At 44.5% G+C, this 18,825-nt stretch overlaps 1 protein-coding gene across 1 annotated transcript; it reads right to left on the minus strand.

Annotated features, from left to right (window-relative positions):
- Positions 1-197: 197 nt before the first annotated feature.
- Positions 198-17,639, minus strand: PKD2L1 (polycystin 2 like 1, transient receptor potential cation channel). The gene is made up of 15 exons (XM_063338788.1): positions 17,345-17,639; positions 13,387-13,500; positions 11,758-11,885; positions 10,339-10,595; positions 9,259-9,483; positions 8,664-8,892; positions 8,127-8,297; positions 7,263-7,444; positions 4,935-5,055; positions 4,151-4,249; positions 3,248-3,369; positions 2,803-2,920; positions 2,418-2,554; positions 1,482-1,629; positions 198-459 (listed from the first exon to the last, which is right to left on the minus strand). The coding sequence occupies exons 1-15, from the start codon at positions 17,637-17,639 to the stop codon at positions 244-246; spliced, it is 2,562 nt and encodes an 853-aa protein (XP_063194858.1). The 3' UTR covers positions 198-243.
- Between the last annotated feature and the right edge of the window lie 1,186 nt (positions 17,640-18,825).

The raw sequence follows: 18,825 nt of genomic DNA on the forward strand, positions 1-18,825 counted from the left end.
GCATGGGCCTGTTCAGAGGCAGAAACCTAATACAACACCTAGGCCAGAGGTATGGGCGGCAGAAGTTCTAGCTCTGATATTATGCATCATTATGCTGGAAAAGAGCATCCCTGATTTTTCACATGACCAGTTTCTGGCAACAGTGGTGTCTCCGTCCGGCTGTCCAGATTACTCTAAGAGTGGGGAAACAACTGACAGTGACTTAGTACCATGGGAGCCAAACTGGGAGCACTGGGGTCTTTGCTAGAAGCACACATCAGACTGTGGCTGGATGTTCTTGGACACCTGAGACCCCGGCATGCTTGACCTGGACAAGATGGGGCAGACCCCATTTTGGGAAGAGTTGCCACTCAGGTTGTTTCCCCGTACACGTTCCATCCCCCAGCTTTCTGCTTCTTCTTTCCCCAGCTGGTCTAGGCTCTGGGGGAGCAGCAGCTCTTCCTGACTGGGTTCTTCCTCCTGTTAACCAGAAAAGAGAGTGACCTGCGTTGTTAGCAAGCTACCAAGAAGTCTAGCAACACTCCAGGAGAGAGACAAGGTGTGCACGATACCTAAATATTTTCCTGCATTCTTCCAGAAATTAGTACAACCTGCCTGTCTATTAAAGATCCAATATGGTGTTTGCTGCAATGCACCGGTGAATGTACATTCAAGCATTAGACAGATGAGGAGTCATCCCTTTTCGCCCTCTACAAGAACATTCACAGAAATCATGGGGCAAAGCAAATCTGTGAACGAACACTTGAATAATCTTTCAGGCATGTTTACATGAGAAGTAGGACCTTCCAAACTACTCTTTCAGATGGGAAGGGATCACAAAACTCTGCAAAAGAAAGAGACTTCTTTCTGTCTCAGCTAGGTCACTGTGTGCTGTTGGACTACTCTCGTTATGGGAGCCACAAAATCATGAAGTAATGACATGGCTCCCACATGCCTTGCTGCCTTTGACTTTAAAGCTGAAGATACAAAATATGCTGGTTGATTAAATACAGGCAGTCTTTGGCAAAAGTTGCAAGTCTGCATTGAGACGCTATGGGCACACCGCTAACAGCCTTCCATCTCATGTGTGATAAGTAATCCACAGACAAGATGTTCATACCACAGTCCACAACGCTGTCATGAGCTGCTCTTGCTGGGAAGGACAATATGGTCTTTTTTGACATCTGCAGACATGCAGGTGCAAAGAAACTGAAGACAAGTGAATTGCATCCACTGCCACAGGAATAAGCTTGTCCTCAGGGGAGCTGGAAGGTGTGTTAAAGGGTACCATGGTTAACTGAGGGGACATGAAAGCAAGGAGCTTTTTGTCACTGTGCTTGAACAGAAGAGGCTTGATCACACAAAATGCTGACCCTGCCCAACCCTTTTGGTCCTATGTCAATGGGGACTGTCAAAGCAAAGATGATATCAGGTCCGTTCACATAACAGGGCTGGTCACCTACCCTGAAGCTGGTTCAAATGCATGGTGGAAGGCTACCAACCTTGCTAACATTATCCAGTGGCTTGCCCAACAGGTCCTTCCTCTTCAGATTATTTCTTTCCAGCACATCTAGCTTGTTCACCACTGCATCAATCTTGGAGCCAATGCTGTTTATGGACTGTTCCAGCTGCAGCACACGTTGCAGGAGGCTGGGGGAAACATGGAGAGCATTTGCAAGCTTTTTGTTGTGATGAACTGCAGCATTTGCAGCAGACATCTTATGGACAATGAGACCTCAAACAGGTGTGAATGTTTCACATCAGACAACTGATTCATACCCACTGAAGACGTAAATCCCTGCTACGCTCTATTTTCCCCTGTAATCAGTGATTCTGCTTAGGATGAGTCCCAACGAGTTTGGATCCCAGTCCAGCCACAATATAATCCTATTATTAAATATTGCACCTGCCTCTCCTTTCATATGGCCCTATGTGGATTTCTCAGTATTTCTCAGTAGCAGAATCAGGGTCTCCTGATTCTCTGTGCTGTGTTTATCCCATGCTCCTCCTGTGGAAGAAACAGCCAAGTGTTATTCTCAGACCTGGAGGATGAAGGCCAACTAGGCTATAAACCAAGGATATTTATTCCCACAGGACCTTCTGTGAAGGTATCGACTTCCCTTGGCCCAGTTATTTGGGCTACCTTCTGACCTGAAACACGACAGCATGTTGCCTGTGGCCAGCTGACAGCTGCAGAGGTTATTCAAGAGTCAGAAAGCAAAATTTCTTAACCCAATCTTTTACAGGAACAAGCAAACTACAAAAACCATCCCAGTTCTCTCTTGACCTGCTCATTTTCACGTGGGCAAGATAAAAAGGAACAAGATCTTACTGAAACTGCTCAGCACCAGTGTAAACAGTTATATCAGGGAAGGAAGGAGCAGGGAATCAGACCCCTCGTTTGCGGAGGAATTAAACTATTGCCAGCACAAACATACACTTGGAACTCTTCTTTGGAGACCCAGATGGCCTTATTGGCATGGTTATTCTTTGCTTCCACGTAGGTCAGATTCTCATCCAGGTTGTTGTCACTATAGGATTTCCCCAAATTTTCAATCTCTGTATTCAGAGCAACCTAGAAGGTAGATAAAGAAATTCCTGCAAAACTGACTACTAACTCTGTGTCAGTTTCACTGCAAATAACACACAGCTTCACAGGCACTCACATACCCAGCTGCTCTCCAGGCAGATTTGGAGCTGTATTTGAGTTGCCTGCTTAATTTATACCACAAACCCAAAGATTCCTGAGGCCACTTTGGAGTGATCTCTACCAAATGGAGGGCTTCTTTCCTTGAGCCCTTTTTATTTTTTTATTTTTTTTACCCTTTTTGCCTCTAGATCGTGCTTCATCTGCTGTTGCTCCTCTTCATCCAGGATGTGGTTGCCATCTCTGTCGAACTTGGAGAAGGCTGCTGTGATCTCATGGTCTGCATGGCCCAGTCTGCAAAACAGTAGACAGAGAAAGCTCAAGCCACTGAATTACACTGTTAGGCTCTAACAGAGCAGGAGCACCCCTTTTGAAATCAGTGTATTGTTTCCTCCTGCCAGTGACAAACCTAAACATCCCAAATGGGAAAGAGATAGTAACACAAACCCATTTAGAACAGGAGATTAAACATGCGAGGAAAGGTGATAACTATTTTTTTGCATCTTACATCGCCCGGATCTGAGCTTACTGCTCTCCTGGTCTTGAAAATCAGATAATTTAAATTACCTGTATGACCAAGAGAAAGGGACAAGTGGGCATCCCTCAAGCTGGCTCACTTACTCCTTCAAGCTGTTCTTGAAGTCTTCAAAGTCCAGTTCTTTCGTTCCATTCTGTAGTGCTTTCTGCACATCGGAAATCCTCTCCTTCTTCAGCTTCAGCCTCATGAGCGTCCGGTTGTAGCTCTGTTACCGAAGGTGCAAACATACACACAGTCATGCGGGCAGAGCAGTGAAAACTAGGGCAGAGTGGACAATGCAATATGGGCAAGCACATGCTGACTAATACAGGAAGATTTTGAGCTTTCCAGAAGCAAAAATACAACACTGCTGAATGGGCCCAATCTCTAAACTGGGATCACTCCTTCAAAGCGACACCAACATAGTAGCCAGAGTCTCCCTGACAAAGTTTGCCCTCTGCTTTTCTCCTCCCGACTCTCCCTTTATCTGAGGTCCCAGTCATCATCTGCTTAAGATAATGTTTCAAATACCATTCTTTGCAGAATATTGGTCCCACAGCACAGCGAGCTGTGAACTTCCAGGATCTTATCTGGAATTTGACCATTGCAAATCCACATGTAACCCACCAGATTTGCATCACTGTAACACGCTCAGCTCAGCAGAGTCGAACCTGCCACTTTATTGATCAAAATACACTATATCAAAGACTGAAAGATCTTTGTCTAGAGACTGTCCTGGAAAGGAAAGTCTCTGAGAAACACTACTAGCATGATCAAGCAACAGGATTCTCCCAGCTCCTGCTTTCTCATCTCCCTTCCCAAAGTATCTGTGAGCTTGATCTATCCCAGAAGGAAACTGTGACTCCTGTTGCTACTGTGTGCACGAAGGTGGTGGATCTTGAGTTCGAAACCACTTTTTTTCCTCTAGTGAATTCCACATAAGTCAGGGTCTTCCAGAAGATGTTTCTGGATTTATCTAGAAAGTATCAGGTTTCGCTATTCATCACCTGCTTCAAGATGTCTGAGAGCTGCAGCTCATCCTTCTGGCTTGAAAGTTCTTCCTTGACTTCTGAGTAGGTATCATTGATGATGGCCAGAAACATGTTCTAGAAAAAGGAGAAGAAAAGAGATTAATTAGCCTGAGATATCTTGCCTGCTTCAACAGCTGAGGCAGCAAGAGACTGGCATAGATGTGCAGGGTGCAGTTAAAAAAGGAGCTCTTTCCACATGGAGTATCTCCCAGGCAAATGAAAGTGGGCGAAGGGAAAGCCAACTTCAGCCACACAGTGCTTTCCCACCAGGGAGGAGGTCCTTGCAGCTAAAGGTGGATGAAGGTACATTTGTTCCCAGCTCAAACACCATCTCTGGTAGCCTCTCTTGCAAGATCTTTGGTTGGATTTGGATTCCTGGCACTAGGTGTTTAACCTGGTCATTATGCATCCCTCTGCATTCAATGCCTAGCAAGCCAGAGACTGCCCCCTGTGCTCTGTTGCCTGCCTACTACAGAGCAGCTGAACGGACCCCCTTGAATTCAGCTACATCAGTGGTATTCCCAGTCAGTCTTAGTCTTCACCTGAAATGATGCGACTATGGCCCTCAATCGCCCTGATGACCAAATCTGCAATTGCAGTGTATTCTTTGTCTTCTTTGGTCTATTTGCACTGCAAAGCTATTGTAACAGAAACTTCCTATCTCTCTAGGGGTTTGCACTGCACCTAATCCCCATGTTATCAGGAGGGGTCTCTCAAACACTGCTGTCAATATAGAGGCAAGGAAGGCTTTCTTGCTTACCAGGAGCACAAAGAAAACAAAAAACACATAGGTGACGAAGTAAATAGGCCCAAGGACCCTGTTGGCATTGTCAATGGAATTGTAGTCAAAATCACCAAGAATGATCCGAAACTGGGTGAAGCTGGAAGAGAGGAAGAGCACAAGGTCACACAACAGCACATACATTTATCCTACCTCCTCAGACAGTCCTGAGGTGAACCCTGAACCTGCCTGCAGCCCAGATGGTCACAGGCACAAGCCAGAGCAGGGTCTAAGTCACTTAGTCTGACTGGTGAGCTAAATGTATCCATAGTATTCCAGGGGTGAATGGAGCTGATCTGGTTGGAGCAAAAGCTGGCTGGAAAGTAAAACACAGTTTCCACACAGATTTCTGGTTCTAAGTGTGGTTTGGTCTAAACAGGAGTTAAAAACGTAAACAAAAGAAAAACTGAATTCTCCCTTATAAAAGCATTTGACTCACTGAAGCCTTCTCTTGCAAGTGTTCATGAGACTGGAGTGGATGTTAGTACTGGTGGGTGCTCTTTAACCTTTTGCAATCCATAGCCCCGATAATGAAGCAAGTTTAAGTCTATTGATCAGAAGTTTGCTTATCTCAGTTATCTCTTGTAGACACCTCGAAGACAGGACCTGGATGCCAGAGGCCTGTGGAACACAGGCTGAAAACCCCTGCTGTAGCAGGTACCTCCCTTAACATCGCGCGTTGCCCGAGCAGGCCTGTGGACTGAAGGATTGTCTGAGATTGGGGATCTTAACTCACTTCCCCAGCACCCCCTTCTGTGGGTGATCATCCACCCACTGGTCATCCCCCATCTCAGGTATCTTGATACATTATCAGTGGGACTTCTCTGGAAATTTAATCCATGAAATAACCCTTGTAAAAAAAAAAATCTTCCAAATAAAAAATTAAAGAAATAAAGGAGAAAAAAACCAAAAACAAACCAGACAGAAAGAGACTGTGAAGCCATGTACAGGGAAAAGGACCTTGAGAGCCCAGAGCCTGAAAATCCTGTATGAGAAATACAAAGCTCCATTTCAGGTTCTTTACATTTGGAGTATTTAGGGAGCTGGGAATGTTTTCTCGGCCTAAGGAAGAGGGATATGTCATTGCTTCCTCTTCTTTGTGTAAATGGTCCTAATTCAGTAATATTGAAATGTCTCCTTCCAGTAAGAAATTATTTTTACCTCATTTGCTTTGAAAATGTCTACTTAATCTTATTTCGACTATTGTACAGCATATTTTAGAAAACTTCATGCTGAATTTGTACTAACATATTATATGACTACCAACTTTCAGAAATGAAGTACAGCTGCTATCTTATCAAAATCAGATATATTTATAAAAAATATAAATATCAACTTTCTGCTTTTTCATTTCAGTGTTTAAAGCTATCGTCTTGATAAGACAAACGCATTACTTCTGCTTTTCCCTGTGAAAACCCTGTAGCAGCAAACAGTATTCCTTCCAAATCTTTGTTTGAATTAAAGTGCACTATCTGATGAAAAACAGAAACGTTTTCATGCAGCTGTTGTGCAGACACTGAAATGATGTGATCAGCAAGTGTATTTGAAAGCCAGAGAATTTCAAAACTCCGAAGCTTCAATTATTAAAAAAATTCCTCTTCCTTATTAAAAAAAAACCAAACCCAACCACCAACACACTCAGCCTACCTCATAACACTTGTCTTGAGCTATTTAGTTCTTACCACCAGAATTACAGCAAAGTTTAACCTAACTAGGCCTAAAGCCATCTGCTGGTGTATGAAAAACACAAATTTGCCAAGGTCTCAGTGACCATCAGACAGCACCATTCTACCACCCTTATAGACCCACAGCAGGTGAGAAGGTAACAGAAGGTCCTGCAGAACAGAAACTGCATTATTGGCTGAGATATGATTCTTTTCTGCAGAAAGGCGTTAAGCCACTCTGCATATTGAGTACCCTTGGTGTGCCTGACAACCTCACAAGCAAAAGATGTCTACACTCCAGCAAATGGAAACTTCTCACTAAATGCTCCCATGAAAGGCTGTGATGTCCATTGAATTGTAGGGCTGCAAGGAGTCTCAAAGTCTGGTAGGATCAGCTATTCACGTCCTTACTGATAAACACTGACAACCAGAAATCTCCCTGTAACCCTCAATTTTCTTACTGCATTCTTTTGTCCATGAAGATGTCACAGCTGGAGCAACTTATTAACCATTATGGTTTTATTACAATGACATACAACAGGTGTCTGATTGACATTCACATTTGCAGTTGGGGAGAGATTGGAAAGTAGTTAAAATTCTTTTGATGAAATGATGAAAACATGGTTCTGACTTATACACTTACATGCATTTAACAAAGGTACTGAAGTTTTCCACTTGTGTCCCAAAAAGAAGGTAACCCAGCTGGGCATAGGCAAAGAAGACAATGAAGAACATAATGGCAAAGCCCAGGATATCCTTGGCACAACGTGCCAGTGTGGAGGAGAGCTGGGTCATTGTTTTGTTAAAGCTAATGTACTTGAATATCTGCAAGAAGAAAGAACAGAGACAAAGTTAGGTCAAACCATCAGCTAGGTCAGTCTCTCATATATACGGGTATGCTTACTAAGACAAAAGGTTCACTATAGTACCAAAGCACTGAGAAGACAGCCAGGCTAGGGGAACGGTGGCTTAGCATTGAGGATATTTGTCATAGGTGCCCCACCATCTTCCTGTGGGATCATAAACATCATCATAAGGATGAATTTCTTGAGGCTAATGAGGACCCCCAAGTACAGCATGGCTTTCTGCCATGCCAAGACGCTTTGGTTGAAATGCAAAGGCCATGCCAACAGATGAGTTATTTCCAGTTGTTGGGTGGCCATCATGAAAGAAAAGCATTGGTTTGCCAGATTATCCTCCAAAACACTAAAATAGTACGGGATGGACAAAGTTACATTGTACTCAGCATTTTCTAAAACCACTTTTACAACACAGCGTCTGAGCTCATCTCCCTGTCTGTTATCTCCAAATAACTGGCCTCAGAATGCAGGGTGAAAAGTTGTCTGCATCTACTGCAAAACAGAGCATACAACTTCGAGGAAAATCCTTCTCTGTTATATAGCTGTTACCCTCATTCACTCAGAGGGATGGAAGAGTCACCCCCGAGCTATCTAGAGGAAGAGGTCTGAGACTGGAGGCCTGGCACCTCCCAGACCCCCTACAATACCTTGATCCAAGCAAAGAATAAGTTGACTGCATTCATATTGTTGTACTGTGTCTGCCAGAATGCCAGGAACTCAAAGTCTGCATAGGTGTCGGGGTGTTTCAGCAACTCTCCCAACAGTCTGTTCACCTCAATGGTGCGAAAGATGTGAAACCCAATAGCGACGATGGAGAGCTGTGAAGAGGAAGAGTCTGATGTGACCGCTGTGCCTATGCTTTCCACAGATATTTAAGTGTCACAGTTCCTTGGTATCACGCTTCACTACTGCGGTCTACTGGTGGGGGATGGAAATAAGGTCTTAATGCACTGAACCATGCCCTGACTTCACAGTCTCTCAGGCATCTCTAAGAAAAGAAATTTCTCCTAACAGCTGATGAAAGACCATGTGTCCATTTACTCTGCTAGTTCACTTTTCTATTGTAGCAAAAGGCGTGCCAGCTCTTGCCTTATGTAGACCAGTTTCCCCATTCCTCCATTTATTTTTGTTCTTATACCTCTCTGCCATTGCTCCCTCAAAAAAAAGAGTGCAAGAATCCTCACCAGGATGACAACCACATCCAAGATGTTCCAGATGCTGGTGAAGTACTGAAGCTTGTGGATACGCAGCTCCAAAATCTCCTCCACCACATAGTAGAAGATGAAGACACAGAAGACAATTTCACAGGCAACAATGAAGAAGTCCCATGTGCTAACATATCGTATAAGCTTGACTGTCCGGATTTGCCAGGAGGGAATGGCACCACCAGTGGCTGGAAACTCAACCACTAACCTTGAAGAGGACAAGAAAACTCTGATAATTACAAATAAGGGGATTAACTCTTAGATAATTTTGAGAGGCATCAAACCTGAGCATGAGCTACGCACCGAACCATAAGTGGAAGAGGTGTGTGTGTGTTTATTTACACAGCTTTATCTCTGCTGCTTCATTGCCCACAACAGGAAAGGGTGAAAGGTGAAGAGCAGTGCTATTGGTTATGTCAAGAAGACCAAGTCTTCTTACTCATCTATGTAACATCTACTGACACCACTCAGTCTTAACCCCCTGGTGGGCCATATTAAAATATTATATTTTAAGAAACTGTGGCATTGAGGAAGAAGCAAGAGGCAGAAGAACTTTCAGTGGGACTTCGCTTACCTCAGGACACAGAACAGATTGATATTTGCATTATACACAGAGAAATCAATGAAGACAACTCGTGTCCCCCGATCCAGCCACAACTTCTCCTTCAAGACTTGCAGGGCTTCAGCACTCTCTTCTCTGGTCAAATTGAGGTCTATGAAGTATCCTCCCCCACTGTAACTGGTTAGCCTTCCCCAGTGAGATGAGCCACCCAGCTCCTCCTCAGAATGGTACCTCCACCTGAAACGGACAGGCCACAAGCAAAGGCATCACCATCCCAGACTTAGATATGACCTTGTAGCCAGGAGAAATTAGACTAGATCTTCAAGGGACAGAGCAGTTTTTAATTAAAGAGTTAGCACTTAGTTCCTATTCCAGATCTGAGCCTTCATTATTGACAGATTTCTGATCCGGTGCTTCCCAGCAGTGACACAGCATGACCTGCAAGACTGTGGAGGGAAAATTCTGCAGGTTCATTGGCTATGCCACAGTCTTGTTTGTGTGGAGGTTACTGCCAGGATCTGCTGGATTGCCTTCTACCACGTTGCACAAAACCCTCTGCTTGGAAAACACTTGCACTTATATTTCCTTATGAACAATAGCTTCTCATTGACAGACCAAGACTTGTGCAACAAGCAAAGAGTTATTAAACTGCAGCTGTCTCACATTATTGTAGAGAAATATGTTTTCAAGATGAAAGAGATGCACTCCCTTCTCACTGGCTCCTCAAATCCAGGAGGGAAGCAGATAGCATCCTCCATTAGATAGATCTGGTCCCAGAGGTCTCTATTTATCCTCACTCTCTTACAAATAAACAACAATCTCTACCTAATTTCCCACTCATTTCTCATAGCTTTCCCAACAGGTCCCACTCTGCCACTCATTCTGTTGTGCTTTTCCTTGAAGAGACACTTGGCCTTATTGAGAGACAAAATGACTTGCTGCTGGTGACTGCATAGGGAATTCCAGCCTTATGTGAAAAACTCAATCCTGGCATCCTGTGTCTCAGCAGATTTTATTTTAACTAGAAGAGCGCAATTAAAAAAAAAAAAAATCACAGATTTTCTAATCCTGAACAGCAAAAGATATACTTACGCCGTTCCATTGATGAGTCCAAAGGATACCTTTTCCTCCTTGTCTTCTGAGTATACATCATAGCAGCCTGAGATTTCCTCCTTGAAATCATCATGGACCACACAGGAATTGTTCTTCACCTTCAGCTGTCGCATGCGTGGGACACCCAGCAGCAGGTTCTCATAATAGATGTATGACTGGGTGCCGTGTGCTGCTAGGGAATCATTGTTGTACCACTTTGTCCAGTAAAGATTATCCAGAAGGGGGCCTTGTGCATACTGCAAGAGAGGGAGAGCAGAACAATTTCTTTATAGCCCACACCTCAGAGGAATTTTCTTAACCTGGGCTTGAGATAGTAAGACCTGACCCACCCCTCTCTACTCCCCAAGATGGAAATCAGTAGAGGCTTGTGTTGGATATATGCTAAGGACAGGAAAGACCTGGGCTGGTGGAGCCACACAGTGGAATAGGGATGCTGGGCAGCAGGGGGTTCTTGGCTCCTCACAGGTCTGTAATACGGTTGCTGCACCCCATTGTGCTAATGAAGAGACAAGGGCTCTGCAAGCCTCTTTGCCCCTTCTGCTTCAGTGAACACAAGTCTCAAGGAATTGTCCTGGCTTGAGGTGTGAATTATGAAAAGGGGGTGTGCCCGTGGCCTGGAAACAGTGGGGGAAAAACAATAGTGCCATAGTTCATTTTACTTTTTTAATACGGCAGCAAAAGACAAAGCTAACTGACGGACAATTTCTGGCTGACTGTCAGAGATAAGTGGTAGCAATATCTCAACAACGTTCACCGTGGCTCATATTACTCCTTCACCAGTTCTTTGACAGAAATGTGTTAGACCCTAGACATCTTTTCCTCTCTTTGTTCTCTTTGATAAAAGTCAGTGCAAATTTTCATCCAGCTTCTTCATGAAGAATCTATAGATCAGCCCAGCGCAGGCATGAATTACAGGCAGGTTAAGTATGCTGTTCCCGCAACTGCCCGTGAAAATGGACGTAAGCTTATTACCAAGACACCAGCATGAAGACATTGGACTGTAGGATTCAAAGCCATTTCTACCATCAGGAAACCTGTAGTAAGTCACTTGGCTGGTATTTCCTATCTATGCACTGAGCATCAATATCATAGCAATTTCTTTCTGTTATGTCCTGCCTGTCTAGCTGGCAAGTTTCTGGGGCATGGACTCTTCTGGGCAGACACACCATTTAGCCTTGCCAGTATTCTGGCCACAATGCTCAGAGGGAAAAATTACATCTTAAATCAGTGGATATTTCACATGCAAGCGATATTATAACTATTGCTAGTAGCTGGCGAAAGCCTGTGGCAGCAAAATGCCTTGCTGAAGGCACTAGGTAACACATTCAGAGGGAACTTAATATCCCAGTCTAGATGAGATTTCCAGGGCTCCCCATGCCGGGCCAGACTTGTACTCACCACCCAGAAGTCAGCCATGCTGCCGATGGACTGGAAGGAGACACGGCTGTCCGAAGAGGTTTGCAGGAAGAGCTCAGACATCACTTTGGTGTAGTAATAGGCATTGGAACTTGTCATTCCGTATGTCACTAAGAGAAGAGACAAGAGGAGGATCCTGCCTTATAAATGAATATTGGAGACTGATATAAATATACATACTTATATAAATATACATACATATGTACTTATATAAATATACATACATATTTAAATATATATATTATATATAATATATATAAATAAATATACATATTTTATATAATATATAAATATATATTTTTTATATATATATAAAAATATTTTTTTTTTCATTTTCTGTGTAGTTTATACTATCACAGATAAGCTGAGCAAAGCACAAGACAAGAAACCTTGGGAATTCTAATCATATTACTTTCTGCTTTCTTAGGGATTTACAAACTTATCTGTCGCATGTTCCAGAATTTCAACTGTCAGACTGACAGACTATACAAGTTTAAAAGCCAGAGAAGACCGTTGGATGATGCAACTGAACATCCTAAGTAACAATTATTTCCTCACACAAAATTTCTGAAAGAAGTTTTCTTTCTCAGAATGAAGTCCATGATCTGTATTTTGAAGTTCTGATTCAAATCCATAAAGGTATAGAGACCACCCCATTTTCCCAAGTGGAAAGCTCCAGTTAAGTTCCCATTTATCAATAAATTCAAACAGGAGCAGGCTCTAACTTCCCTGAACATGTTGTTTCAACTTCCCAGTGCTCCTTCCTGCAGAAAAGCATCCATCATGGTGATCACTGAGAACACGTCCTGCTGTTGAAAGGGTACCATGAAAATAAAGCAGCTGACATTCAAGACACCCCACCACCGCCACTTCTGGATGAGTCAGTGTGTGACCACACGTACGTCTGTGTGCGTGTCTTGGTTCTTTAGGAACAGTGGCTGAAGTGCTGTCCCCCGGGCCAGTGTGATATTACCTCAGGTTGGTATTGTCTGTCTATCTCTCCTGCCATAGGATCCATGAAATATAATCCTCTTCACTGTCCCATGCCACAGGTGCTCATTTGTGATAATGAATGAACCTTCCCAAAAAACAAACAGCCATTGTTCTACCCACACAAAGTCCATTAGCATTCAGCACAGGGACGCATTAAATCCACCTAAGAACAACAGTGTGAGCTGCCATCTGCTTTATCACCTCAGCCACCCCTCCAGTCCCCAAGGGGAAAAATCTCTCTGAATCCTTTGTCTTTGATCCCAGGAAGTTTCTAGAGCTGCTCTCTGGGTCTTGAATATTTGCTGTGAAACCAAGAAAAGGCCCTCGGCAGATTCATGCAGGACTGTGGAATCAATGTTGAGAATTGATAACGTGGATCAAAAAATACCACTTAAACCTAATGAATATCAATTAGGTCTAGAGCAATAGTTAGTTATTTTATTTCTGTGTGCAGCAGCTGTTCTGTATGTTAATGACACACCTGGCTTGCTGCAGTGAGTGCACATACAATAAATTTAACATCTACAAAAGAGTGAGAAAGTCTAATAATAAAACTTCACATTATTCCTCTGATGCTGCACACAGAAAAGACACCTGAGACATACGACAGCCACTTACGTAGACAGATGTCCACCAAGAACACAATATAGACTAGCAGCTCTCGCAGTGTGGTCTTCACATAAAGCTCTCTGTTCTCAGCTGTGTTCTCAGTCAGCGTAGTGCCCCACAGACCTGTTGGGTGTAGAGAAGAAATTGGAGAGTTTTGATGGCCATTCTCAAAGGCCGTGTGAGGAGTTGAAATCCCATTCCCAAAGAACACTGTTGGGAGTTGGATTTTTGCCATTTTTCAAAGCAAAACCACTTTTCAATTCAAAACTTGACTAAGAGTTGTAAAAATGTGTTAAATAACCCCTAAAAAGAACCACTCCCGCATGTACAAAAGATTTGGGGCTGACCAAAACTGAAATATGCTGGCTTTCTTATTTCGCTAAATCACTCTCGTTTTCTGTTTGAGTTCAGTATGGACTGATCTTTTCCTGTCTGTTTTTCAGCTTACTCTTGACAGAAATTCAGTCTTTGTCAAAAGTACTCTCGAAACCACAAAATTTCATCTCAGTCATCCGTGTGCCAGCAGCTGACCTTCTGATAGGACTTCTGTAGCAGAACTGCATCTGATGTTAGCTTTACAACTATTCGTTCTTTTAGTGTAGGTTGAACCACCAGGCCCCAAATATTTGTCCCTTGCTTACCTAAAAACTCTTGCAGATTTCTTGTAGATCACGAGACTCAATCAAATAACCCAACTCAATATTTTCAGCGTAAAATTTAGAGCCACATTATCTTCAAGATGTCTATCAATGGAGCTCTGCTGACTTCAATACAGTTATGCCAATCGCACCAGCTAGTGATCTGATTTCTTCACGCAGTGAAAGCAACTCATTAAGCATCACCAGGTTTGATCAAAAAGAGAGAAACACTTCCTTTTAAAGCAGCCTTGATATTTTGGGTTTGATGAACCGCCTGATACCATTAATGTATTTATTTGTTCTTTTTGTAATGGCTTTCTGCTGTGATTTCCGAAATGCTCCTGAAGTTGAAAGGCATAAGTACTTCCACTTGAAAGCCTAGTGATGGAAGCCATGTCAATAATACCCATAGTCTTGCTACTTTCTGCAGCTCCTACGGAGCTCAGTCCTGATGCCCATCCCAGTAATACACAACAATCATCTTCCTGCGAGCCAGGATCAAAGCTGATCAAAGGCCACACATTTGAAGTCATCTCTGGCAGAGGACAAAGCACTTTTTTCGTTGGAGCAAGCAAAAGTGGTATAGTGGTCTGTGCACTTTTACTCCTGTCCTTTCGATAGCTCTTTGGCATCTCAACAGATTAGAGAGCTTTCTGCACCATAGCGACTGTTGCAGCATCCACCCTCACTCCTGGACAGACAAACCAGTAGCCTGTTCTGGATATGCCAGATCAGCAATAGAAATGAGAGCCTGGAGAAGATCTGGCATGTGGTCTATACAGGAATCTCCACAGTGGAGAAAAACAAGGGGAAACAACCCAACCATCTGTTCGGGTCACTTTTAAATTACCCCCTTCATCTCTAGATATGACTACATCACAATCTTTTAAGAGGTTTATTTGTTTTTCCACAAGGCAGGGAGTCCCTAATATCCACATGTTGGGAACAGAAGCACAGACTTTCTTTGCTTTGGAATAGAAGTGCACTTAGGAACATCTAAATTCAGGGACACTCAAATACCCTTGAAAACTTGGTTTGGAGACTTGCCCAAAATTATACCTGAAGGACCATGAGGTTAGTTCAGTACCCTTTCAGGTTGCATCCAGTAATTGTAAAACTATATCAGTTGAGGTTTGGTTTCAGCTGTTTCCTTAGGAAACACGCCATGTAAATATACCACCTCATACATGAAGCATGTCCCCATCTGTGTCTCCTTTGGCACCACCTACCCCCTTGAGGATGGAGATGTTTTGGACATGACATTTGGAGTAGAAGGATACTCAAGACTAGAAGCCATACAGGCTTCCATATGGCATCTTGCTACTCACAAGGCAGAGCAAAGAAAAAAATCTCAGAATCTAGAAAACAGGCAATCAATGCAATTCACTTGTAATTCTTACCTTCCTGCTAGTAACAAGTTACTGGTAAGAATTAATGGCAACATCTACATTATCTTCCAAGGCTGCTTTTAAACCAGACTTGTGACCCCGGTGAGTGACTAGCTCACGGTCTCAGCTACAGCTGCAGATCCTCTTCCAAAGCTGAGCGTCCCTCACTGGCCACCGTGCCACTCAGATCCCCAGCAAAGTTTGTCTGTAGGCTGGCCATGAAACAGCTGAGGTGGCAGGAGGCAGGCAGGAACAAGGACACAGAGTTGCTTGGACACAGTTTGGAGAGGACCAGTCCTGAGCAGTGGCACTGGGAGCAGCAGCTACTCACTGGTAGTGCAGCCTGGTGGCTGGTGAGGACAAGAATAGAACTCAATAAGCCAACTTTGACCAATATCCCCGAAGACCTAAGGACATGTAATCCCAAAGAATAGTTTTTAAGAAAAAAATCCCACAAACTCTCCTTGGGTAAGTGGCTTATCTTTATTACCTCCATTTTCCATGTGAGACCCTAAGGTGATTAAACGGAAGGGGAGGGGGAGAACCAGCAATATTTGGAGAGGCAATGAAAAATAATGACCACCTATTAAAGACGCAAAGGAAGGATGCAAATTCTTCAAGGAAAAAGTCCCCACCTCTGTGAGGCTGATAGAGGCCTTTCTTCTGGCTGCACTGGCCCTTGGATATCATCTTCCCAGCTCCGGTCTGTCCTACAGCCCTATTTACCACCCTTGCTGGCAGGACACACTGCTGCAACAGCCATAGAAGGAGGGAATGGTGTAGCGTCCTGACAGGCATTTTCATTTGCATCCTCCATTTTCAACCCTGGCATCTCACAAATGAAATTTTGATGTTAAAGTATAGATTTGTTTTTCCTTCTTAAGTTTCAAACGACGTCTAGAAGAAAGGATATCAGAATAAAACAGGTAAATGATACAGTCTGACTGAGCAATCTGCAGTTACCCACCAAGCCCACCCAGCACTGCTCCTTGGCCAGGAGAAACCTCTAATGCCTCAGCTCTGGCTTCCATGCGAATTAATAGTGTTAGACTATTGTCTAACTGCAATGAGAAGTAAGAAAGATTTGATCATAGAGGGGCTGTGCAATTCAGGACCAGGCTATGCTGTTATTCACTCACGCGCACTGTTAGAGGGTACAGCTCAGAAAGATTCTTGCCTTCCAAGTCAGGAAGAAAAGACACACTGGCAAGAAAATAATAATTTCCACAAGAAATACAGTTTCTTGCTTTGTCTTCCCTGTTTTTACAGTATTAGGACTTTATGCCTTCTATAAGAAACTGTTCAACAAATGCTCTTGCCCAGGGCTGTATCATTAGAGGAGACCCCACTTGCTCCCAGGTTTTTGATTGCCTCTGAATAAGCCTACATAATATTTCATTCCCCTTTGCCTTTTAAACTGGAAACTAGCACCTTTTTCTTTCAGTTGTTTCCAAGCAAAGTCTTGTTTGATATATTCCTGTTATCCTCTGCATTTTAGTCCTGACAGAGATAAATTTTCTCTCATGGATATCAGTTCTTAAGTTATGGTAACACAGGGGCCACAAAGGCACACAAAGGCAGAATAGTCTCATCACCAGAGTGGTGGCTACTGTGGACCCAGGACACCTAATCTCTGCCAGCAGATTCACTGCATGACCCTGAGAACACCACTAAATCTCCCTGTACGTCCCGCCTTGTGGTGGGACATAGGTAACAGGTCAGACCCTGGAGCTACAGCAAGGCACACAGAATGAGGATGCTCCCTCCAGATCAGCCAAAGATGATCTCTGGAGTAATGCTAGTCTATGTTGAGCGGGTTCCTGGACTACACAGATATTACGGGGTTTCTACCTTCTGCATCCCCATCCTCACACCCTCCCAATACCATTGTTCTTTCCCAAGGGCTAGTAAACCCTTTCTAGTGAGATATCAGAGCTTTACCTCGGATGCCTCTGAAGATGTAGAAACAGCACTTGAGGAAAGGACTTGTCTTCCCATCCACAGCTTTGCTGTGCTCTTCCTGGTAGGACAGAGGATCCCCCACCTCTTCAAAGTTCTCATAGGGATTCTCCAGGATGGACTTGGGGTTGTAGATGGCTCGAATCTTCAAGGAAGTAGAGGGAGAGCCATTGTAAACAGGATTATCCCAAGCCTTCTTCCCCACTGCCTTCAGTTCATGCTCCTCTGAGGCTCGAAAGTGGCTCTCGGCTCTGTTGTTTACGTGAGACGAGCTCATGGCTAGCCACTGCCAGCAGAAGTACTTTTAAATTGGAATTGTGAAGATTGCCTGCCCAGGCTGGAGTTGTGAGCTAGCAGAGAGGGAATCGGGCAATGCCAAACAGCTTATCTGCCTCAGCGACCCAGAAGAGGGTGCACCACCAGCTTCCCACAGATAGCGCACATCCTCTCTCTCCTTTATACCAGCTCAGCTGGTGACACCTATCAGAGGGGTGGCACTACCCGTTGTTAGGAGCCACCGTCAGCCCTATTATTCCAGCGGTCCTGGGAACACTGACAAGTCCAGGAGACTTTCTTTGCTTTCTAAGGGAGGTAACAGACCCAGATACCATGGTGGGAAGGGGAGGCTGCTAGGAGACGGCCCCTGAGTGGAGGGGGGAGGCAAGAGGAGGAGGCGGCTGGTGAAGCTGCTTCAGCTCCAGGTGAAGCTCCGGCGGGGCGCAGCCGGGGCTGGGAGCCGTGGCGGGACCCGGGCAAGCGCCGCCGGGGAGCGGGGCCGGACGGGGAGCCTTCGCTCCAGGGGTCGGGGAAGTTTCGAGTTTCCAAATAGAAGCAGCGAAGAGCGGAGCCGGCGGCAGCGCAGCACCGGCGTCACCAGGTGGCGCCGGCAGCTCGCCACGGGCGAGTGCCTGCACGCGGGCTCGGAGGCACTGCGATTCCTTAGCCCAGCATTGCGGGTGCTTCAGGAAGAAGCTGGGTTTTGGCCTAAAACGTGATCCCGGTCAGCATTTCCAGAGCATCCTCTTTGCTGTCTCATTGTTAAAAGCAGGAGTGAAGAACAGGGGTAAACTTCTGGTGTTGGCTTTGGAAACCAGGGGCTGGACTCCTCTGCTTTTGCAGAATTTCCATAAGCCCTGCAGCGCCGGCTAGCCCTGAGGCAAACCTGAGAAAACACAGAGTTATACCAGGCAAAACTGGAAATAATAATACCTAGGGGTTGCCAGAATCCCCCCCACTCCCCAGCCAGCAGGAAGAAGTATCCCCAGGCCCCAGAGGTGCTGGAGGCCTGAGTGCACCCCTGGAGAGGAGGATCAGGTGGTGCCTTAACCCTGGGATAATAGGCTTCTGTCTTGGGGATGAGATGACAAACGAGCGTATAGCCTGAGCCTGGTCCTTGCTCAGGTCTGAATACATAAGTTGGAAGAGATGCTTCTCCACAGGTACTGGTAGCTATTTTTCCTGAC

The sequence above is a fragment of the Chroicocephalus ridibundus genome, chromosome 6, assembly GCF_963924245.1.
Source record: "Chroicocephalus ridibundus chromosome 6, bChrRid1.1, whole genome shotgun sequence".
Classification (NCBI taxonomy): Eukaryota; Metazoa; Chordata; class Aves; order Charadriiformes; family Laridae; genus Chroicocephalus; species Chroicocephalus ridibundus.